Source organism: Oenanthe melanoleuca, chromosome 1A, assembly GCF_029582105.1.
Source record: "Oenanthe melanoleuca isolate GR-GAL-2019-014 chromosome 1A, OMel1.0, whole genome shotgun sequence".
NCBI lineage: Eukaryota > Metazoa > Chordata > Aves > Passeriformes > Muscicapidae > Oenanthe > Oenanthe melanoleuca.
In genome coordinates this window covers 52,505,647-52,530,817 of record NC_079334.1, presented here as the reverse complement: position 1 = coordinate 52,530,817, position 25,171 = coordinate 52,505,647, and the positions used below count along the sequence as shown (strand labels likewise).

Here is a 25,171-nt window from a genome sequence, read left to right as displayed (position 1 = left end):
ATAATTAAAATTAATTATAGAATGCAATCAAAATCAAATAACTGCTTTCACAAATCTCTTGGAAACAGCAAAACCTACTGAACTGAGTAAAAAAAAAAGCACAACCAAATATACAACTATTTGGAAACATCAGAGAACCATAACATGAAATAAGGTGACTTGGCTTCATGCCCATCAGATGTGGCAAGACTATGCAAACATCTTTAGCTGCAGCTTTAAGTACATTTACTAATTCATATTACCAACCATACTATTCATACATAATTATAATAGTAGATTGTTAAAAAGTTTAAGAAAGATGTTTACAGAAGACACCCTCCAACTTTCAAAATCAAAATAAGAAGGTAATTTGGAGTGCAGAGACTACTTAACTAGGGGTTGGAAGCTACTCGTCTCTGCCTTCCCCTCTAAATGAAACCAAGAATTTCATTTAAACACCACATATGGGTAGCAGCTATACACTTGCCAAAATACAGAGCTTTGAAACTCTTCATGTGGCAGACATCTACAGAGCCTCTACACTATGAACTTAGGGTTAGGAGGATGCCACATCCTCCTCTAATTACATCACGGCTCTTTAACCATCCTTTTGCTTAGTCTGATACTTCCAGGTAGACTTTTACCATCCCAAGCACTTTTTTGATGGGCAATACAATAGTTTTGGGGAAATGAGACAACGTTGCTGTAGAACCCTGTCAGTTGCACAGACTGAGTACTAATTTTGAAGCTCATATCACCTAAAATAATTTTACATACATTCCACTTCTTTTTTCCAATAAAGATGTCATAAAAAAAAATACTGAAGAATAAAGAAAGGGGCATGTATTTGGGCTAAGTAAGGGAGAGCTGTTTAAAGACTTCATCATTTTGCAATCAGGATCTGACTTGGAAATGATGGGATTAATTGCTACACTAGACTGATAAATCCCCAATGCAGAGGCAAGGCTTAGAGAACTTAGGACACCTCCCAGAAATACAGAAAACACCTCAGCAAAGGAATTTTTTTACTAAGGTACCTGTCCACACTAGCACTTTTTCCAGTATAAGCACATCAAAAAAGAACAGCTTTCTGTATTATTTTCTAAAGGCAAGTCAAGCATACCAACTACTGGGAGAAATTATCCCCATAATTTTCCCTCAACTTACCAGTCATTTAAAACAAAGTACACTGACAGAGGAATTTGAAAATTATTAAAAAGGTGACTGTGTTCTAAAGATATTCAGTGACTGCTGTTATCTAGCTGGTCTCATAGAAGAAGCATTAGGTTTCAAACTGGTGACTACTGCAGCCTTTTGATGTCTTAGCACTAGCAGTCATACCAATTCTTGTTTTTATTGTTTTAGAGCTACATGCCAAAACTACACAGATGACAAAAACATTTTTCAGAACTGTTTTAATTGTGCCACAGCCAACTGAGTGAGCCAGAACTACTTCCTTTCCCCAGCCCTGTAAAACACTGATGTGCACTACAAACAGGGATATCATAAAATTCGTGCTTATCTTTAAAAAGGCAAAGGTCCCTTTAGAAACTGAACCTTCAAAATAGTACTTAGTCTCCTCACATAGAGACATCTGATGGATAATCTACCCTGTAAAGGATGATACACCTAATGCACTGGTCAATGCATTCAGAGAGCTGAGTGCATTACCCAGTCCTTGTTTCTTCACCTTTTAGATAAATGCATAAAATAAATTTTGTCAATGTAAGAGATGTGCTTTTATCATATTAGCAAATCTCACAGCTGCCTTCTTTGACTCATGACTTCCTTTCTCAGTTTCAGTTATACACTACTGTGGAAACTAGGGCAACTGGTTACAGGGAAAAGTGAAACCAGTATTTTATGTAACCAACAGTGTTGGTAGTTTAACCTAAGAAAGCCAATGAAAGATAATCAGCCACTTTTTATCAATCATTACTAACCACTGCACAGATCATACATGCTTTTTACCTCTGCAAGTATTATTTTTAGTATTACAATATCTCAAGATTTTTATGTTTTTGAAATATAAACTGGAGAGAACATTTTCTTGAGCCAATATGATTTTGACATTACTACAGTAACTCAAGCACAAAGAGCTCAATATGAAAATCTGTATTGATCAAACACACAAAGGAAGATCAAGTATCCATTAAAAGTAAGCAATTTTTGAACATGAATGAACCCTAGTATTTTAATTGCCATAGTTACCATTACCACATCATTTAATTACCGTACCATTGGTATTAATACCAGTGGTATTAATTACCATTACCACACTGTCCTGAGTCTTCAGTTTTATCAGTTTGTTATTTTGTCCTTTATCCAGCATAGCACGACTAAAGGTACACATAACACAGGAAAACTGCATTTACTCTGTAAAATTTCATTCAGTATCACTAAAATACCAGTTTCTCTTGACCTATGCTAATATCCATTAACAATCAAATTACGTTCCACTTTACAGAGCAAATAAAATACCCGTATTTTCCCATACAAATATTGTAGATGTGTTTTAAAACCTGGCAGAACAAAATATAAAAAAAGATATTGAACAAGTTGCAACAAAGTAAACTGAGTTTCCAGAACACTTGAATTTTCAAGCCTTGTTCAGCAAAGTTCCACAAAATATACTGAGACTTGTTGGAAGCAGGAAAAACACAAGACTTCCCTACAGATAATTATAGTAATTCCAATGACATATACTGGAAAACAATTAGCATAAAACTAGAATAAAAAGCTATGGAAGAATTTGTTTGGGGAATTGTTAATTCTGGAGCCTTACCCAGTTGAGCTATCCTGAACTTTCTTACTAAGATAATTAAATGTAATCTTGTTATTCCTCCTAGCTCCATATACAAAAACTTCAGTTTTTGAAGATCAGAATGCCCACCTGGACATATGAAACTCTCTACTCTTCTCATGGAAAACCTTCGGAGCAGCTGTTTAACAGTGTTTTTAAAACTTGGTTTTCAATACTTTTTTTTTTTAACACTGAAATACCACAACTTTGTTATCATATTCCCCAATAAAAGTTAAAACTTACTATATGACTTATTAACTTAAAAATAAAAAAAACCCTCAAACTGTTCTGACCAACTTGAAAGACAACAGAGGTAAATTAATAACTATGTAAAAATCAGAATCCATTTGCATGTCTTTATTTCCTTTCGAAAAAGGATAACACTCCTTTAATACCAAGCAGAAATCAGCCTACATGCCTAACAGAGTACACATGGCAAACACTGGAGAGACTGAAAAAGCTTTCATTTAAACCTCTGCAATACAAGTCTGCAGAACCCCCATGCAACAGTACACACCTTCTTAATAAGAACTACTTTACAGGTTTTATTTCTTTCTGTCTGTTATGTTTTAAAAGTCTAGCTACTGAATTTGCCTCTCCTAGGTTGAGAGCCCAACAGTACATACCTAATCTACTGATACATCTTCTGAAGCCTGAAAGTCTCTCCAGGTTCCTCTACTTTATTCAACACTTACTAGTATTTAAATAGAATTTGATTTTGAATGCATATGTAGGAAGCACTTTGTCTTGCTTACATGACTGTGAACCCCTCATCTTTCTATGTGAGCAAGCAGCTTGTAAAATTTTGCTTGGACAGGAAAAGTAGAACAATGAACTGAAGAGGTGAGGAAATGCTTTTTCAGATAATTCTCTGCTACCTTCTTCCTATTCTAACAACTAGAGTTTGTGATATTCCAAAACTCTGGATAAGGAAAAAAACTCAAAACAATAAATAAAATAAAAAACAAAACCAATCCCAACTCAAACAATAAAATTCTCCCATTCTGTCAAGCTGGAGAAATCTCTTCTCAGAGAAATCCTATGCACAGATTTACTTCTGCCAGTACTATACAAAAATAGCAACCACACAGGATTTTGAAATCTAATATCAAAAGGCTAAACTCACATCAGATGTATTAATAAAAAAAATCACATTTTCATCTGTAGTAAGAAGAAAGCTCAGTACTTATCTTCTAATTTTTTTGTGCACTCTGTAACTTGATCATTGAATAAAAACACCTGCCAGGAGACAGTTCTTCAGAAAATGCATTCTTTATGGCACATATCACAACACCCTCTATTTGCTTCCCCCCCCAAAAAAATACTGGAAATTCACATAACTGGTGAAACTCAGAAGTTCTGAAAAACAAAATCACATAAATCTTGATCTTCATAATTGCATGATCACATATATAATAATTGTGGATTAAACCCCTTAGAAAGCACATAGGATATTACTGATATGCCTTACAGAAGTAAAATTAATTTATTTTAAGCTTTTTGGCCTTGTACACATAAAATAAATAGAAGGAAAAAAAATATTATTTTTACTCAAAATCTACTTTACAATTTGCTAAGTAAGTTACACTTCTCTGACCACATTAATTAATCCTTATTTAATAAGCTAACCAGTGTCAAGACGAACTAGCTTCAAAATAATGCTCTGAAGTTACATTTACTTTTTCAAAATACCACTGAGGCAAAACTACTGAACACCAAAGTAGGTTTTTTTTGTTTTGTTTTTTTTTTTTTTTTTTTTAATTTAGGGAAAATTACTTTTTTTATTTAAGCAAAGAGATCAGAATGACATCAGCAGTAGTTTCTACATGTAACAGAAAGGTTTCAAAGTCAAACAATGTGACAAAACAAGAAATGTCAGTGGCCCATGACTTCTGGCATTCCCTCCACTTAGGTGATTCTACAACACAAGTATTAGGTACAGTCACAAGACATACCTTCATCATTCTCCCCTGTAATTAAAATCAGCATTTTCATATGATTCTGTGAATTATACATACATATATATTCAAGGACAAAGAGCTAACATACATTAGTCTGGATTTATTCAGCTTCCAAGTTCTTTGCAATGCGGGCCCCAGCAACATTTTTCAATAGCTTTTTTACACTGAATTTTAAGCCAAATTTCTTGATCTTTCCCCACTTTAAAAACTTTACGAATGTTTAAAAAAAAAAAAAAAAAAAAAAAAAAAAACAGATTACCCTAAAAAATCCCCAAAAGAAATCCACAAGCTACATATATCAACAAGCAGCATTATCTGTGAATATGCAGACTAAAAGTGTCTTGACAGCTTTGTTAATGTTCCTTTCCTCTTATACTGCATTTCAACACTTTCTGTGTTTATTATTTATTTTTCTGGCCCACACTTCCTTCAGGGACAATCAAGATTCCTGTGTTAAGATAACAAGATTACATTTAATTAACATGGTAAGAAAGTTCAGGATAGCTCAACTGGGTAAATTATAAACCAAAAGAAAACACTGGTTCTGCCTTGAGACACAGTAACACAAATCCATCTTACTACCAGGCACAGTATTCCTCCTATAAAATCAAAGATCAACATAGAGAAATCCGTTAATGTGGGGCACATAAATGCTGATCCATCAGAAGAGCTGAAAATGTTTCTGTAAGAGTCTCAGCAATTTTTACTCTCAGTTGTTGGCTACTACTTACCTACTTTCATAACAATCTTAAAATTTTCTTTTAATATTAATGATGCAATACACTCCATTCAACAACATACAGTGTTCCTACTTCTAACAAAAGTGGGGCTTTTTTACTTATTCTTTGCTCTCTATACAAGCATTGCATTTCAAGTATTTCCTTAATTTTAGACATTAGATACATGCCATGTTTGCAGAAAGAGGAAGTACAGATGAAAGTAAATATTTATATACTTTTAATGTCAGCTTCCATTTAATAGAGCAGTACTTGCACAAATGGCATTTTAATAAAGCAGATTATTCTGTATGTCAGTGCATACTTCTAAGATACTGAAGATTAACAAATATTTTATATCACATTCTATTTCCCTCCAAATATATAGCTCCAGTATCATAGTTTCACAGCATTTTTATATAACGTGGATATTGACATGTAAACATTTTTAAAATGCCCCTTTTGACACATAAGAGGCTACACAAAAGCAACGCTATTTGTACTGAAGAATCCAGCACTCAACAATAAGAGAAACTGTGTAGTTTTCTCAGCTAACATTGTAACACTTTTACTTCAGTACCCATCCGGCTTGCTGAATAAGGCAACAGTTATAAAGGACAAGAATGACCAGCAGCAGACTTAAAAAAAAAAAAAAAACACCCACAAGAAATTGAGCATAGAGTCAGCACAAGACAACTAACAGAGAGAAGCAACTAGATTTAGATCATCAAGCCAACCCTCAAAGTTAGGAAATCCTGTCTTGAAAATTCTGGACCTGTAGTCTTAATACATATATAGTAGTAGTCTTCTAATACATATATATATATATATATATATATATTTAGGGCAAGTGGGAAATCTCTCTACTAAGCAAAATTCAACCATTACAAATCCCTAGTAGCAATACTATACTTCAAGAAGAAATTAGCCATTTCCTTCAGCCAAACTAGCTGGTGGCAGTGGGAGGCTACTTTTTGACTACCACTTGCCAAGAGGAGAAAGTACTGTCTGTCCCTCACATATGGTGGAACAGTTTTAGAGCGTCCTTTCCCACTCTCCTCCCCACACAGCACAGCTGCTTGGGCACTTCCCAGAAACACAACTTTTAGATCATGCTCTAAACAATAGTAATAATCTACCCCTAAACAATAAAAAAACCCCTCAAACAAACAAACAAACAAACAAACCCACCAAAAACAGGCAAACCAGAAAAGCTGATGAGTACAAACAGCACAATGTAAGCAACCACATTCAAGAGTTTTGTATTTCAATAAAAACTGAATGGAATTTCCTAGTAAAGAAACAACACATCTCTCTTGCCAGGTCTGACATACATCCTCCAAAAATATGAGTTCCCTGGCAGTCCCATACATTATTACAAGTGCTAATCAATCTACAAGTTAGCACTGACAGCGCTGAAAACTGAAACCACCTTAAGGCTCTAAGAGGAACTACTGCACCTTTGGAAGTAGATACTTAGGTATAGACTTTCCAAAATACCTAGGCAACAGGACAGATATAGGCCTAGCATTAAAAATAAATTACATTAAAAAAAAAAAAAAAAGTCAGGAAAGGTAAGCATTTATCTCCTATCATCACTGGATCAATGGCTAGCAACTTCTGATCTGCACCCCAAAATCAAGAGTTCATAAATGAAAGTCTGAGATGTCATAGCATAGAAAGTTGACCTAAGGTAAGCTGATCCAGAAATTCATAAGCTACAAAAGTTGTGCAGAAATTATGAAGCATGCTGTTCAACACACAGTCTTTTAAAAATATCCTGAACATTAAGATAATTGTTTTGGAAAACAGAATTATTACAAACTGTGCTACTAGAACGCTCAGTTGTTCATGTACTCTCACTATCCAGAAAAGGATAAAAATCCTTCTTCTTAAACTGAACATAAATTGCAAGATGGTTTTCCTCAAGCTTCACCAGATGTACTCAGGGGCTGCATGCAGCATGTACTTTCCTGCTCACCATGATCTTCATACCTGTAGACGTTTCCAACCACCAACTCTGAAGAGCCAGTGATATGCCAAGGAGGTGTATACTCCAGGTATTAAGAATGCAATCCAAACCAAACATCTCCACGTGTTCCTCAATGCCCAAAGATGTTGAAAACGTATTAAAATCAAATTCTTCAGGTAAAAAAGCACTAGTGTTTAAACCCTGAGTGTATATATTTATTCTCTAGTAACTTAAATAGCTTAATTGCTCTTCCTCAAGACCTCTGAAAAATCACGCTTCAGGTCCAAGGGGAAAAAAAAAAGTATTTAAAAAATAGATTAGAGAAAAAGAATAATTTAAATGAAGGCTATTGTGAAATGATCCAAATAATTTTTTGATAATTTTTGGGTATGTACTTAGTACCTACAGAAACAAAAGAGTATTTCCAAAACAGAAAAATATTGAAAAACAGCCAAAGAAAACCTGACAACTTTGGTTCTAAAACTAGAGACTTGGGTCTGCAGTGTAATCACTTTTCCTTTTAATACACCCATTTCTGTTTTAATCTAGGGATCAGTTTTCTAGGACTGAACATGTTCATGTTACAAGAAGTACTTAAGCAAGGGTCTCCCTCAGCCAAAGACAAGCAATTTATAATAAAGCTCAATTTTAAAATACCTTTAAACTGTGCATATTTTCTACACTTATGGCATACATTGTTTCTAGAAATATGAAGAGAAGCATAAATAGAAAAAAAGTGACTTCTTCTGCCATCTTGAAAAGAAATTCAATCATAAACGTGAAAAAAAAGAAAGAAGAAAATGTCTTTGTATTTTTGCTCCTGGCACCTAATGACTATTTTTGAAAAAGCCATCTGATGATAGCAGCTTTTTAGAGTCTGTTTTTTTAAAGTTGCCAATAGAATGAGCTGCCAGAGGCACAACTAAGAACATACTTTCTAATCCTCCTCTTAGTTCATGCTCTTTCTTACATTGTTTTAAAAAAAAAAAAAAAAAAACAAAACACACTACACTACCAACTGGGATTGTCCTAATTAAGATAAAGATGAATTATTTTACACCAACTTCCCCCTCCCATGGACAGTAGTTCCTGTTTAAATAGCAGTATTAATCGCCTACTGACAACTCAAGTTTTTCTGCAGTGCATCACTAAACAAAAATACCATTTTACCAAGCCAATCCTAACAGAGAACAGAGCAATAAATCTGATGTTTGTAAACACCACATGGGAGCTGAAGGCTGTTTGTCAAAGTCAGTCAATAAGCAGCTTCTTACATTACCAAAACTTACTACAGGGAAAAACTGCAATCTCTAAACATGTATTTATTTAAATTAATTCAACCAGGTTTAATTGCTCACTACCTGAGACTTGTGAGTCACCTACTTAAAAGGCATCATATTATTTTAAAAGCCCTCACTTCTGTGCATGCAGAGTCCAGTCACAGTACAGGAAATGAGCCTGCACACAGAACTAGTGCCTGTTTGAGAAACTTTCCAAACTACTGCTCTTGAATTAACAAGATTTCAATTCAAGGGGTAAACAAATATACTGGTGTTGTAGACATACAAACATAAATTTCAGAAATACCTCTGGAGAAGTTATTCTGCCTCACAAGGAAAAACACTTCCTTGAAGGTTTTTCGCAAAACTTACATAGATCTTACACTACAACTTTATTCTTGATTTATGTGAGATGAACAAGATTCAAAACTTACATACACAATTGTAATTTTTATTTTGGATATCTTAAAATTAGAGTAAGAAGCTCAGAATCCAAAATTACAAGTAAAGTTAACTTTGAGCTTGGCTTTTTTTTTCTTTAATATGAAGACCAACTGCATCTACTATTCCGAATTCAGCGGTTAATTCTTAGAAGTACAGTGAATGACAAGTGAACACACAAGGTAACTTAGAATGACAAAAAAACTCAAACAAAATGTTCTGACGACAAGACAGATCACTTGATCTCTTAATTTCTCTGAGGAAGTTACTGCATTTTTAATCCAACTCCACAGAAGTGCAATGTACATAATTAACAGCAATTGTCTGAAAAAGGCCTTTAAAGAAAGCATGTAAAAAATGCAGAAAAACTTCAAGGTGGCATCTAAGAGCCCTGGTTTAAAATTAAATAAATAATGATACAAAGGTTTCTCACATTTTGATGGTTTGCTTACCTCTGGGGGGGGATATAAGGAGCAGATACTGTTGGCATAACTGTACAAGGTTCAACCACTGTTTTCTTGGCTTTTTTAGTCTTTTTTCTGATTTTTGACGTAGACCTAGCAGTTCTGACTGATCCCTCCTTTCTACAAACACCGTTTTTGATTTCAGCTTCTCCGTAAATATTGAGCGGTCTCCGTGTGCAACCTGGTGGAGTATGTACATCACAATAAGCAGTCTTTTTCACAGAGAACGTTGTTCCACTGCCTGTTAGCTCTTTCACAGGTTCCATTTTCATATATAGACCAGCCTTTTGAGCACACGTCACATGGAATGCAGTATAGCAGTTTGCTTTGTGGCACTGGATGCAGGCACCAACACCTTTCTGTTTACAGAGGTAGCACGTTAACTTCCATCTGGCCGGGGGAATGTTCCTGACACCATCAATTGGCTCAATAAAAACAGTATTGGCAAATCCAACTTCTGGAATCCACAGAGCACACACCACGTGTCCCCAACGATCATCATCTGTCTTTTTAAAGGCACCTCCCTTGTTTGGGCACAGCACACAGTCTACAGGCCGGGAGCGGGACTGCAAACAGTGTCTGCAGAGCCACTGGCCCTCAGGTATATATGGCACCCCATAGCATTCCTGATGTACTGCTAAATTACACATATCACAAAACAGGATCACATTGCTGTTCTGACACTCACCATCCATGCATATACAACACACTGCATCTTCATCAATTAAAGACTGATGATCACCCTGTTTTTGGTTCTCACAATAAGACTCTTTTTCAAACCTATCCATAAGGAACTCAAACATATTTTGTGAAACAACTGACACGCCATCACTTTTCCGCTTATCATTTATCAGTTCTAACCACGCATAATCTTCTTCATCCATGTCATACTCAACTTCATTATCAAGTTCTTCTGCTGACTTCTCAATGAATTTGTAATAAATTGGAGGTCTCCGAGGAGCTGAAGGGGGACTGTATTCAACAATCCGTACTTTTGGTTCTGGAAGAGGAGCTGTTGTAGCAGGTATACCATGTGAGCTCGGAAGAGCTTCATTTTTCTTTTTCACTTTGTTATTTTTATGGCGTTTGCTTCTTAGACAAACTGGTGGTCTTTCACTATTTTCTTTATTGCTGTTGCATTCACTCATTTCCTGGGCAGTAAGATCATCTTCTAATATAATTTCTAAAGGATCAAAGATACTGATCCTGTGCAGGCGACCTTCAATTTCTATTTCAACCATCCTTTGAGCTTGAGCATATGTCAAGGTTTCTCGTGTCGGGGAGTGCTTAATACTGCATGGGGAAGAAGAATGCCTTGCTGCCGATACTCGATGGCATCTTCCTTTTCTCCTCATTTGGTAATGTTTACCTAAAATTAGAGCAACAGTTAATACCATGAACTCCAAACAATCATAGTAAAACAGCAATTTTACTGTAGTAAGGAAAAAACCCTTCAGTTCTACAGCCCTCTATACATACGTTTAACTAAAAGTAAACAAAACCAAAAGCCTGTCACTCTTACTCAACAGGACTGGTCAGTTTCGTACAAGTTTAACCTAAATATCAATAGATCTTCCAAGTAACAGCTACCCTGAGTAAACACAGCTATAAAAAATCCTTCCTAGAAACCTGATAGAAGCACTGTTGGCAACACCACTGCATGAGAACAAAAACATTTCAGAAGTATCACAGATTTTAAAAAATGCATTCGTTACCTTGTAAGAAAACCTTTAATACAATACTACTTAACACCTTAGGGGTGCCTGCAGTTTGAAAATTTTTGCAACAGCTAGAGATTGTCCCCTACACCTCTTCTCAAAAAAACGAATGCAATTGTGAAAAAAAAACAAGTTTTCTCTGATATTTTTTTTCCAGTGCAATTTGAAACACTCTCGTTACCAACTCAATTACAAGAGCTATATTTGAAAGCTAGAAAAACACACATACGTCCACATTTGGCAAGCGGGCAGTTTGACAGCCTTACACTTTTTTTTACTTTCCTCAATCCTTACTCTTCCATTATTCTTCACAACATGACAGAACTCACAGTGCCCAATATGGCGCAGTATGGACTGCAACTAGTAAATATTTCACCTGTAAAGCAGATTTGACTTAGGGCCAAAACATGTTCGCTGCTTTTAAGTATGCGTGTTCACACACCCTTCTCCTTCAACAGATTCTTCAGGAGCTGTTCTCAAATCAACTGCTGACAGATAAAAATCTCCTGTTTATAAGCCCATTCCCAAGTTCTTTAGAACAATTTTTAAGTTTACAACCTGCTGCAAAAAGATCACATACCATACAAAAGGATAGCTTCCTCCCTCTCAGCTCCAAATCCCACGACTAGGATGAGCACGCATTTTGGTCACAAAATTCCTAAGTTAAAAGCTTCCACACATACTCATGCCTTTTGGCATCTTCACATTGGGTGGGGTTTTTCTCCTATAAGGGTTGAAAATGTTGCAAACCTGATGGACATTGTCAAGTTTAAAACTATTTCACTCATTCCTTCTTCTCAATAAAACATCAAGAAATAACATCATCCAGCCTCAGTTACATAAAAACTCCTCGATATTTAATCTCTGCCTAAAGTATTATTAGGGCCTCACTACTTCAACGCTGCATTTTGAGTCAGGGCTGCTCACTAGAACACAACTAGTCTTAGCATGTATTGCCAAAATAGCAGAGAAATAGAGAAATCAAAACACAACTACTGTGAAAGACCAGTACATCTATTTCAGAAAGAAAACATCAAGCACTGAACAACTACATGAACCACTCCATGCTGCTTGCCTTTTGCTTTAGTCGATGATGCCAATTTCTAAAGGCCTCAAAGTACTGAAGGAACTCCTTTCACAGGAAGATTAGATCACTTAGGCAAGTAACCCTAAGACAAGCTCCAGAAAGGCTCTGATCTGTCTGCTCTCACAAACGGACTTTGCTTTCATAATCGAAGCTAGTTTTATTATTCATGCGAGAATTGTGCTTCTCAATGATTTGACTTACACAACTAATTCTTAACCCTTATTACTAGCTTCTATACTGTACAGCCAAAAGTCAGTGCTTAATCATGATGGATCTCTGATTTGCTCTTTATAAACAACAGAAGAATAAAAGAGGTTCCACCTCTTCAAACAACTTTGGAAGAATAATTTAATAATTAAATTCTGTAAAGCAACACAGGATTCCATCATATTAGTTTCTTAACGGTAAAAAACAGTTTAAACAATTAATACTGCCAAAGAAGGTCCAACAACTAAAACCAGAAATATACCAGTAATTTAATCAAAATTAAAAGTTAGTTCCCAGTTTCAATACAGATTTTGTAATTCAGAGACCCAAAGGTAATTTCTGTAATTGTGAACAAATAATGATGGATTCTTCAGCTAAAACACACTGATGTGTCAATGTACAGCAACTTTTTACAGATCAGAATGGACTCAAATTACTCATCAACCAAGTAACGCACTTGACAGCACGTTTACCTCATATAATTGCATTTCAATTCTGTCTAGATGTCAAAGTCTGTTTTGGTATTTTTAATGCCCCTTCCTACATTTTAGCTGGCTGTGTATCTGTTCGTAGTGACTCCAGAGGATACAGACTGTTTTGGAAAAAATACTGAGGGAGTAATGAGAGATGACCTTCAGAAATCAAAAACGTGTAATTTGTCCACACTACCTTAGCCCAGTATACCACAGAAAAATACATTAAGGCTGTGTTTCCAAGCTCTTCACCCCCCTCTGCTCCCAAGATTCTCAAGCATGGCTTCAGGCATTAAAAACAGGAAGAAAATACTCAAAAGTGCAAGATCTTTAATCTTGCTTAAAGATTTAAGTCGGGTGTTGCAAAAGCCAAATAAACCGTATGAACCAGACTGATTAAAAAAATGACTGAACATCTAAGTATACTGTAATATTCAAAAATATTAAATTAAAATAATTAAATTAAATATTAAAACAGTAAATACAGCTGACTTAGGAAGGAAGCTACAGTCTCAAACACAGATTGGATACCCTACAAATACAATGTAATGCACACAGAATTGAAACTGGTGGTACTCAGCCTGACTTTCATGCAAATTTAGTGTGAATAACTTGAATGCCCCAGAGGCCAAAGCACTGTTTTGTTTCTCCAAAATTCTTCTGTTTGCAAGTGTTCCATAAATACTCCGGAAAAAGACCAGAGTCCTGCATAGCAAATTCATGACCTACAATTGGTTTGCTCTTCCTAGGCAATTACCAGCTAGGCATTTCTCCCTCCCACCCCTTCCCAGTAAGCTTGTAGATCGATAGGAATGAGGACCAAGACCTAAATTTGAGGAGTAAACTAAGACAAGTTTCCATTCAATGCTCACAAAAACACTGCACTAACCGTACACAAAATTATCTTAATGCACTTCTGTTAGCACTGTCCTGCCCTCAAAGACTGCAGGATATACACCAGGAAAGTTATCCACAGCACTCATCTCCTAGAATTGCATCAGCTACTTGGAAAGGAAATCACCAGCAGACGTTTTTCCTCACCAAAACAGAAGTACACGGGGACAGTTGTTTCTCTGAAATACACGGTATGAGGCAAAAATAAAAAAAAGGCTATTTATCAAGGCTTAGAACAGCTAAAACCAACATGAAAAGTACAGCACCATATACTTCCAAATTACAATCTCTGCCCTAGTTACCTTCCTCCTCTTCAAATAAACTGTCTTTGGTCCCTGGATCCCCTGCTCAATGGACTAGGGAATTCCATTCACAATGGCACTTTCATGCAGACCATTAAAAAGAGAAAGACACAGGAATGCTCTTTAGTCCTAGACAATGAGGGACGGTAAGCAAACAGTGCTTACACGCACTCTGGGCGGACACCGCCCGCCGCTTCAGCCGCGCAGCAGGAGCGATTCCCTGCGGCACGGCGCGGAGCGGAGCGGGGGCTCACGGAGCGCAGCGACCGTGCGCGGGCACGGCCCAGCACGCGGGACCGGCGGAGCCGCTCTGCTCGCCGGGCCGGCGGAAAAAGCCGCGGCCATCCCGGAATCCTGCCTCCCGCGCGCGGCTGCGCCCGCCCCCGGGCCCGCCCCGCCGGTGCCGCGCCAACACTTCCTGCCCACGCCCAGCGAGCCTCCAACGCGCTGCCTCCCCTCCCGCCGATGGTTCCTGCCCGGCGCGGCGCTCCCCCCTCCCGGCCCCCGGCAGGATGGTTCCTGCCCGGGCCCATCATCTCCAGCCCTTCCCAACAGTCACTCCCTCCCCGCCGCGAAAATACTCGGCCCACAAATATGGCGGCTGACAAAACAGCTCCAGCGGCGCCCTCCCTCCCTCCCCCAGACCGCTGCGCTCACCTCGCCTCCCCGCCCGCCCGCAGCTGCCGCCCCCGCAGGCTGCCGTGCCCAGTCCGCCCTGCTCTTTCCCCCATGCCGCTCTGCCGTCCCGTTGCGGCGGGACCCGCCGGCTCCCGGCCCCGCAGCCCCCGCCCGCCGGCCCCCGCCGCCCACCCGGCCGTACTCACGCTGTGGGAGCCGCCGAGGAGCGGCTGACAAACCTCCCGCTCCGCCGCTGCAGCCGACGCTCGGCCGGGTTAATGGCGGAGGCCCCGCCGGTGCTGCCGCCTGGCCCCGCGTCCGGCAGCCGCGGGCGGGCGAGCGGGCGCTAGGAGGGCCGCGCTGCCCGCGGCGGTCACCCGGCGCTGGGTGCGGGGCTGCTGCTGCCGCCGGGCGCGGCGCATTCGTGAGGCGCGGCGCGCGTCGCCGTCCGGCTGCGGGCTCGGCGCTCGGCTCCCGGGGCTGAGCGGCTCCCCTCCCCCCGCGGCACAAACAATGCGGCTTCACCACAGCGCTGCGCCGACGGGGGGGAGGAGGAGAGGCGGGCGGGGAGGGAGGGAGGGAGCGAGCGAGGGAAGGGACGTGAGGGCGCCAGGCGCCGCCCAGCCCCGCCGCTGCCGCCGCCGCGGGGCGGGGCCTCACGCCGCCGCTGCCCGCGCCCGGCACCGGCCGCGCTCGGGGCGGGAACGCTCCGGCCCCGCGGCCGCCGCGCTCCCGCCCGGACCGGCCGGGCCCGAGCCCGAACTCGCCGCGCGTCCCTGGCAGAACGTTCGAACGGCCCAGCGCGGGGGCCAGGGAACGGATGGAGGCGGGACGCGGCTCGTTACAAAACCGAGGCTCAAAAGTTGAAGCGAGTGGTATTTATTATCTCTTTGGGGGGGGGAAGTCCAAGCTCAAGAATCCTTACGGAGAAAATGTGCTTGAAAATCAGCCCTTTCGTGGTCTCTGGGTCAAGCTGCTGCTTGTAGATTAACTGATAATAGCCTTACACTTTGACAGAGAAAAAGAAGGTTATTTCTGGTTCCCCCTGCGAAGGACACCCTTTGTTAGGTATTATTTTTAGACACTCATTAAAGCCATATTCGAGAAATGGAGGATTTTTCTGCAATAGGCAGCTGCACCCACATCCTTAAAAAACGTTAAGCTGGCCCAACCTAACACGAACACTTGCCGGTGCTGATCATCCAGAACAAGTCCTACAAATAATAAAAAGCAAGTGATTGAGAGTAGGTGTAATTATTTTTACCCATCAGTATTTAGTATCCACTTAGCTAAATTGCTGTAGAACAATTTACCAATTCATTTTTGTTTTCTCTAGCAGTCAGATGTTTCCTTGCTTCAAAAATGAGTTGGTCCTACAATTTACATATGACTAGGGAATCAAAAATAGATACACCTGTTATTAGTTGTAGATAGTTAATTAAGGTCCAGAGAGTTTAAGCAACTATGCTACAGAAATCTTGTAGAATATGAAATGTACTTTCCAAATAGTTTTTTCCTCATCAGGGATCATTTAGCACACTGATCTCTGAACAAAACACAAGCTATTAAAGCATCTAACACTTGTGCAGTCCGCTCAGTGTTGGAATAGATCCCTAGGCTCAGGCAGAGAAAGTACCTTCAACTTCCAATATAAGAAAGTTCACATTAACTATGGAGGCCAACTAGGCATTTGTGTACTTGCCTGTGAGGAACAACTCTCCAGTTAAATTGTTTTAGTGATCCTGCCATCAGTCTCAGAAGTCTTACAGCACGCTGATATATGTTAGTGTTGTTGCACTGGAAGACAACCTGTGATAGAAAAGTATTAAAGAGAGAGCATCATACCACATCAGGTACATTAGTGTGCAAAGTATAAAAATTAATAATGTTGTCAAAAACTTAATAGTATTATAATAAGGAAATATGTTGGTTTATCTTTTAAGGGATAATTCACGTGTATCTGCTAGTGCAGCTGTACAAATACTTTTTAAGTGAAGACCATTTTTCCACAGAAACCTCATGGTGTCCACATTCTAATGTGTCTGACACACAGCAAGTCTGGCTTTTTCCCAGTTTCTTTTCTGCCAGGTGAACTACAGCACTCCATAATCCCTGGACATCCCTTTGAGAATGTGGTATTCCTTATTGGTATTTTCACCATTTTACTACTTTTTTGTAATTTAAACTCATGCTTCTAGATTCTCCAAACTACTCTCCGTAAGAAGGTAGTATGTACTGTTTTTGCTCTGGACCATCCAGGCTAGAACACAGAACTCATGTCATTCCTTCATATGGTATTTCAGAACAATGACACAAAGATCAAGGTACACTCAACAAAAAGCTTTGTATTGGGAGTCTTAGAGGTCAAAATAATTCCTCATTGACCTTATGACAGGGTACCAGAGCAGAATGTTCAACCTCTCCATTTTAAGTATTAGCACATTAGCCCATGTATTTCAAAATAGAACAGTATGTAGTATTGTCAGGGGCATCTGACCAGTCCTCAGCACATGCCTGTAACCTCAAAGACCTGTTACCTTTGTCTTTTTCACTTCACAAAAGAGACATAGTTACTCAAAAGAATACAATTCTACTAGTGTACGGTTCAATTTCAAGCCAAAAATAAGAAGCCCTCTGATCCATAGTTTGATGGCAACAGATCCCTCACCACTGTTTTTCACAGCCAGTTCAACATGTGCAAGGGGCTTCAGTCCCAGTCCTTCAGAATCCTCACACCCCTACCTGACAGCAGCAAACTGTTAACCAAGATGCCAATGCTGACTCACACTGCATGAAAAACTGCACAGAAGGAGGATCTTCTGCCTACCAGCTTTCACCTCCACTAGTTGTCAAACTCTCAACAGAATCACTGCAAGAAAGATCACAAAGAAACACAATCACACTTATCTGCCTCAGCATCCTCTGCTATTTTCTCCTAGAATCAAACTTCATGCCACACAGTTCTAAAGTTTCTAAAGTGTATCACCTTTGTTTTACAAATTAGTGAAAGTAAAGCCAAAACTTACTGCAGCAACAAATACTGGGAGGGGTACTGACTTACTTTGGATGCAACTTTGTATCCCTCTCCTAGCTTGGACGGCTGGCTGGAGAAGTGACAAGAACCAGAACTCACTCTACAGCCTCCTTAGAACCTGCAAGAATATGCATTTCGAGAAAGGTTTTGGACTGCCATAACACGCATGAGTCTGCTTCCTATGATGATGACAAATGTGCCTAACCTTGCATTGATACTTCTGTGTGATGCCTGAAGGTAATGTATCACCAGTCAGTTTTCAAGTTTGGCTTCTCCATTTTACAATTTACACGTTCACACTCATCTATGAAATACAACATTACCATGGTCCTCTCATCCTACATGGGAATGCTTTCAGATCTCACTTACTTCATCAGCCATCATATGTGGCACTGGTAGAATACTTGCGGGCATGACTTGCAAGTTCACAAAAGACAGGTTGTTCCCAAACCTCACTGAAGCCAGAATAGCAGTCACTGTGGAAAAGATGCTGTAACCTTATCAATAGATATATTACAGCAGTGTGCTGACAAAATTTCAGCTGTTTTTTTTCAGTCTCTGGGATGGTGGTGCAGGATCACTCCGCATCTTCGGGGTGCTTTGCAAATTTTTGTATTTACAGAAAAATACATGTATCACTGATCCACCTCCTGGTTATCATTGATACCTTGTCAGAAAGACTGGTATGTCATACTAGACTGAGTGGGATATATGGTCCAAAATCCTAGATGACCATCCCAGAATGAAGAACAAATTTTTGGCTTCAAATATATAATAGAAATGTTGGTCCATTTTATTCCTATTTGTTTACTGAATATATTCCTTGTTCTCTAATTAGGAAGAATTGTCTGGATTTTCCTTCTCAATCCTCTGATCTGGAAGCTTTAGCTGTATTATGACAAAAGGGGGAATAAAAATGAAATAATATTGGTGTACATAATGTTCACCAACTGCTGAGGAATCAAGGATTTTTTGTTTCTTACAGCCTCAGTAACTCACTTTCTGCACGTAGCACCTTTCTCATTCTCACAGCCAAAGTGGTTCTTTGTTAATAAATTGGTAAGATCATTTACTCTGACCCTTCAGAAACAGTTCATGTTCATCCATCAAAGAGTCTTCACCAAAACACAAGTTTAAAAACAGACTGAGAGCTGTGTCAGTGCTTTTTATGGCACTGATGAAGGTCCAAAGACCTTTTATCATCAAAGCTCCACCAGAAGTCACATTTGATCAGGGTGCTTGCTAAGAAATACCTCTGTGAGCTGCATCTGCTAAGCAGTCCTATGGAATGTTATCTATAGATAAGCTTGAAGATCATTTGACAGAGTGGTCTTCAAGTAGTAAAGCTGCTATGCAAAAGTCCTTACTTCATTTCCATTTAAGCATTTGTTGGAACTAGTGCTTGGGGTCACCTACTGCAAGAAGAGGTATGTATCCTGTCGCTGACAGAGAGATACACTAAGCACTTTGCTGAGGTACACAGCTGACATGGAAACCTACAGCCTGCTTTACTTACCCACTATATTGAATCCTTTAACATCATACCTTTAAGATTTTGCAGTTTTAAGACGCTCTCTACAAAATGTGCTCATAACAGTTGCATGGTGGAAGGTGAGGACTGACCTCACTCCTCTGGACACTGCAAAGATGCAAAACCAAACTTCACAATTAGGATATACATGGAAACATATTTAAACTGCTTCAATAAAAGAAAACCAAAAACCCACATCCAAATTACAACATGCTGCAACACAAGCACAGAGCTTGCCCACGTACTGACCTGTAGGTCTGCCAAACAGCAGAACTACCACCTACTATTTTAGAGACTATTTTATCAAGAACAAACCCTTGGAACAGAGTTATTTGCACTCATATGTATAATGATATTGCTGTTTCCAAATGAGCAGACAGCCATAATCAAGAGAATAATATTCCCCTTCTCTTTTATCATTGTCTCTCCGGTATCAATTATTCAATTCCTAATGTTTACAGTTTGGCACCTTTATTATGTTCTGCATAGTAACTCCCCCTGAAAAGGTCTTTATGGGAAGCTATTCCTGCTACAGGATAACTACAATCAGAACAAGCCCTTCATAAACAAGTCACCAATTTTCTGTTTAGCTCCCAGGAGAACATCCCTGCATGATCAGATGAAAATGATTACCAGCACAAAAGAGCAGCAGTAAAGTAAATCCAGGATTTGGGAGTGCCCCTTCAGCATCTCCAGTTATTAGCCATCATTAGCTTAGCTTACAAAAGCAGCTGCATGTTTAGAATTGGAGTGTCTCTTAATTTGCACAGCATAACTAACTGAGCCAAGTTATGGGCAAAGACAGAATGTCAATGGTAATAGGTAGGAATCAAAAAGCAAAACATCAATTGCTATGCAAAAAGTTCTAAAAATATCATACTTACAGAGCAAAGAATTACAAAACAGTGTGGTTAAACAATCTACTTTGGATTTTGACCTCATTTTTGGCAAGATATAAGACAGAATTTACAGAAAATTAATGCAAAAAAAGGACCTATTTGAACTGTTTTGTCAAATGCAGCCAAAGCAAAGAAAAAATAAAGTGCACGCCATACCTATATCTGATACACAATGATTTCTGAGAAATACAATTTCTTCTAGCTTCTGTGGTTGTTCTCCTGACCAGGTTTGGATTTCAGAAGATACTTGAGTTTGTGATAAATGAAGTAGCTTCCTAAGATAATCCACGTAAACAATATTATACAAATAAATTGTTACTGTCTCCCTTTCCTACTTCCTGATCCTCTCCTCTACACTGGAAAGGATTCTCTAAACAGCATTCATCCAAGCAAAGACTGCCTTCATAAAGTTTAATCATACATATAATTTATTTTATTTATTGAAACCCTTAGAGTGACTTCTGAATTCCTCTGGTGTCAGTTAAAAAACTTGCAAATATAATACGAGATGAGGTATAAGCTCTGAGGGGTTCTTTTCCTAGTTAGCTCACTCACAAACATATACCCCTAAGAAACTATCTCCAATGTTTACAATGAGTTACAACTTCAGTCTTAGTATAATTAAGTTAAAATTCAATTAGCAATAAGACCCAAATCCAGTTTTAATTACTATCTCTTCCTCATTCATTCCAGAGGACAAACCCGGTCTGCCGATGATTAAGATGGTTTGCAATGGAGGAAGTTCAACTGTTAGAATCCCTACTAATTTGTCACAGAAGAAATTAAAAAATAGTTGGAATAGTTCAGAATTAAAACCTTGCTTCCTCCTTTATATGGGGAAGTTCTACAAAAGGTGACATCAAAATCTGGGAAGGAAAAATAAAGTGAAAAATAAGTCAGAAGCAAGGCTCAATGCATGACATCCACAAAAAAGCCTGAAACACCAAGAGCAACCCACACAGCCTGTAGCTTCCTCTCTTCAGAGAAACCCAACTTGTGTGTATCATTTAATAAGCAGTAATGAGCCCTACACAACTTTCTTTGTCCCAGACTTGCTACTGCCTCAGCAAAGCCTGATGCTGTCTAATAAAGAGAACTTCCAAACTCATGTAGATATATAAATCAGTTCTGATACTGACGGCTTCATAATGTAGACAAAATCTCCATAGGCCCAATAAAAATGCTAGAATAGGAACTTCAAATTCACCATTCCTGAAAGACATACTTCCAGCACCATGGAGTGCTCACTCCATGCTCACTCTACATAAAGGGCAAGTATGTCAACACGCTATTATATGCTCAACTCCAAGTCAAAAATCAGTGACATACACCTCTGATATGCTATAGAGTGAGGACTATACAGATGAAAGAGTTGTGTTTGTAACAAAGTGCACAAGGGCACTGTGGTTTTGTCAGTGAACATTTGCTCCTAACTACTGTGTGATTGCTCATCCCTTATTTCCTGAGCACCTACCCTGACACTTTGGATCTGATGAGCAGAACCCACTGAAATAAATGGGTATGTATGCTAAATAGAAGTACTTTCCTATGTTACAGGTTCTTAGCAACCATACCGCTTGTGGTAGCTACTAAATTTGACATCCAGATCTATATTTTGACCTCTATTTTAAGGTTTTGATCATTAAGTTGACATTGCGTAGATAGGTTCCTGAAAGAGGCTGGAGTCTATACAAGGAGGAAAGGAGATAATTTTATTAAATGTGTTACCTCAGTGCATATGAAAATCTGCAATTCTTTGTGCTTTGAGAATTGTTCTCTCTTGATGTAGTTTTACTCTTCATTACTTCATATGGAAAATGCATCACTGAGGCAGAGAAGCTACTAGAGGTGAAGCCAGAGGTTTGAGTGAAAATAAGCTTACCAGAATATTTTTTGAGATAAATATTAACTGCTTAATTTTGCTAAAAAAAGGTAACGGCATCAATACTACTAACTACACTATTATTATCAACATTTACTGTTTCCTAATGTATACAAATACAGAAAGACAGAACTACACCACTTTATCACTGCAGTATCAACATTATGTTTACTACCAAGAAAGAAATGGAAAGGAGGAAGCAATAAAACTAGATTAAGATGAACAGTCCAGTGACTGGAGAGACCCTAGGACCACAAAATTCTCTCTGCAGCACTAAACATCTACATTTGGCTAATAACATATAGGTTAAGGTGTATTTAAGACATATTTTAAGTTCTGTCACAGTAAGATGGGATATAAGAATTTGATTTAGTTTCCAACTGGTCTTAGGCTCTTGCTTTAGCTTCCCTGAGAGCTTTCCAAGTTCAAGGTACATCCCTGTAGAGAGAATGACAGAGAGATGGTTACTTACAGTTACACAAGTGATGTTTCTTTCTTCTCTGAACCTGTAATACCTATTTTCCAGAGAACCCGAACAATTTAGTTGGAAGCATGGTCTCCTAGATTTCTGCTATTCTACTAAACATAATGGGGAGCCAGATATTTGCAGTTTGCTCCAGGGACTGCAGTGAGAAATTACTTTTTTATATTCATTTAATATCGTATCACTTTTAATTCATGCCAGGTTCAGTTAACCATGCAAATAAAGATGTTTATTCACAATATCTGAAACAGATAAGACTATAAATGCATAAATGGAGGAAAAATCAAAGAAAAAAATTACACTGCTGAAGTTAAATAACCAAAGTTTTGAGTTCTTCCTGTCAGGATGCTTTCCAGATTTTCCTAATTATCTAATCTTTTCTATTATTCCTAAATGACTACATTTGTTCACATATTTACACCTCAGGCTTCAACCTGTATGGAAATCTGTATCTTTAGACTATCACCACACCAGTGCTGCTACATTCACCACAAGCTGGCAGTCTGGAGCCTTCTCTAAGAATTGCAGTTATTTACTCTTTCTTTTCCTTATCACCAGATCACCACCTCTGTGTTTTACTCATCACAATACTTGGTTGTCGGTGAGAAGACTCTCTGGATCCAGCTTTGATCAGATATTCAAGACCAAATTCCTGGAGTTACCAGTGTATTTTTGTAAAACAACAAGAACAGACAAATTGCAGTTATTCCACTCAATCTGTGATATACACCTGTAGATGATATACAGAATCACTGATAGGTTCTCAAGCCACCTAAAAGATAATTTAAAGAAATAATTAACTTTCATTAGTCTCAACTTCCCTAACCCTTAAGGAAATTTTTAGAATAGGATGTATGAAAAAATGAAGAGGTACAGAGAGGTGATTACAGAAAGAGCAACATGCAGTACAAAAGTGCAAAATTAATTTCCAGTCTGGAAAATTTTCAACTATGAATTGTGAAACTCTCTAAAATCACAGCTGTTAAAAAGGCTGCTAACAAAGCCAAATACTCTGATATTTAATCTTTCCACACTGTGATAAGCACAACTATGTCATTTCAACTGTTGCAATTTTACAGTGCTCTAAAAGAGGCTTTATATTTTGATACTAATAATAACAGTTGTTGCTATCATCACCTCAATGTCCTGTCAACTAAGCTCTAGCACCTCTATTACTGTGTCTAGTGGGCAGATCTAGCCAAGATCAAACTTAATTTTTAAGCAGTGGAACACAAGTAACTTCACCTCAAATCACTTTGGCCTCAGCTGCTTGGCCTCAGCCATCTATAGTAACTAATATATATATACTATATATATAAAATATTGTCTGTATACACATATATATACACACTGATACAGTTGAACTCTACCAATAAAAAGAAACTGTAAATAAAAATAAGGAACAAAGGACTGCCTGCACACAGCATAATTACTATTTTGTAGGCAGTTTGAGTAGTGTATGAATAACAAAAAAAAACCAACAAAACTTGACATGAGATTTCCAAAGGAAGTATTAACCACAACAAATTATTTATTGCATATTGACTGGCAGAATCCATTTAGAAAACCACACCAGTACCTAAGTTAAAACAAACATCTAATATGGCAGAATGTTGAGCTCCACTAATTCAAATCAAAAAGCTGTTCACTGATCTCTTCATATACTGCTATATATCCAACCAAAACACTGTCTGTTGAAATTACAAAGAAAAAAAAAAAAAAAAAAAAGAAAATTAATTGTTGCAAGTAATTCAAATAAAAAAGCAAGGAGTTAAAGGACTTGCTTAAGCACTCTCTTTTTGAACAGTGTCTCAACCTAAAATTTAACATTGTTTCCAAGCCAGTACTGGTTACAGTACTCTTAAGGTTTTTCTCTTGTTTTCACTTCCAAAGGTAAGAAGCAAGTCATGACTGCCACTGGGAATTTGACAAATGTCACAGTCACAGCAGATTATATCTCTCTCAGCTCTCCGGAGAAACAACATATATCAAAAGGACCCAACAAACCACCCTTCATCACCCTCATCTCACCTGAAAAGCCCGGATCACTCGGCCCATTGATAACCTTAACTAATGCTTCTCAGTCGGAGCAGACAATCACCGACTTACAACCGAATACCAGAAGTGGAGAGCTTTATCCAGAACACGACCTCGAGCATATAGCAGGCCACTGTTTGGCTGAAGCGGCGCAGTGCTCTCCCTTCAGCTCTGAACATCCTTCCCTGGGGTGCCTGCTCGGGTGGGACTCGAGCGCCACGCCAAGGGCCCTCCCGAGGCAGACTCACTACATCAAAACTGCGCCCGGAACCAAGCCCACTGTGCGTTAGACCACGCGTACACATCAGGGTGGGTTTAACTGCGGATATAAAGGAGGCTAAATTCCTGACAAGGCGAGGGCTGCGCTCGGAACAGCATGTCTGTGCCCG

General features: G+C 38.9%; 1 protein-coding gene across 8 annotated transcripts in view; it reads right to left on the bottom strand.

Annotated features, from left to right (window-relative positions):
- Nucleotides 1–18,042, bottom strand: part of BRD1 (bromodomain containing 1) — a 59,639-nt gene extending 41,597 nt beyond the window's left edge. For 5 of the 8 annotated variants that reach the window (XM_056507776.1, XM_056507793.1, XM_056507809.1 and 2 more), the window contains exons 1-2: nucleotides 17,977–18,042; nucleotides 9,605–10,985 (exon numbers count right to left, since the gene is read on the bottom strand). In XM_056507776.1, coding sequence (XP_056363751.1) covers nucleotides 9,605–10,971 — 1,367 coding nt within the window. In that variant the 5' untranslated portion in view covers nucleotides 10,972–10,985; nucleotides 17,977–18,042. Of the gene's footprint in view, nucleotides 1–9,604; nucleotides 10,986–14,297; nucleotides 14,360–15,121; nucleotides 15,496–17,976 lie in introns of those variants that run through there. The other 3 variants (XM_056507823.1, XM_056507803.1, XM_056507784.1) reach the window with 3 other exon arrangements.
- Between the last annotated feature and the right edge of the window lie 7,129 nt (nucleotides 18,043–25,171).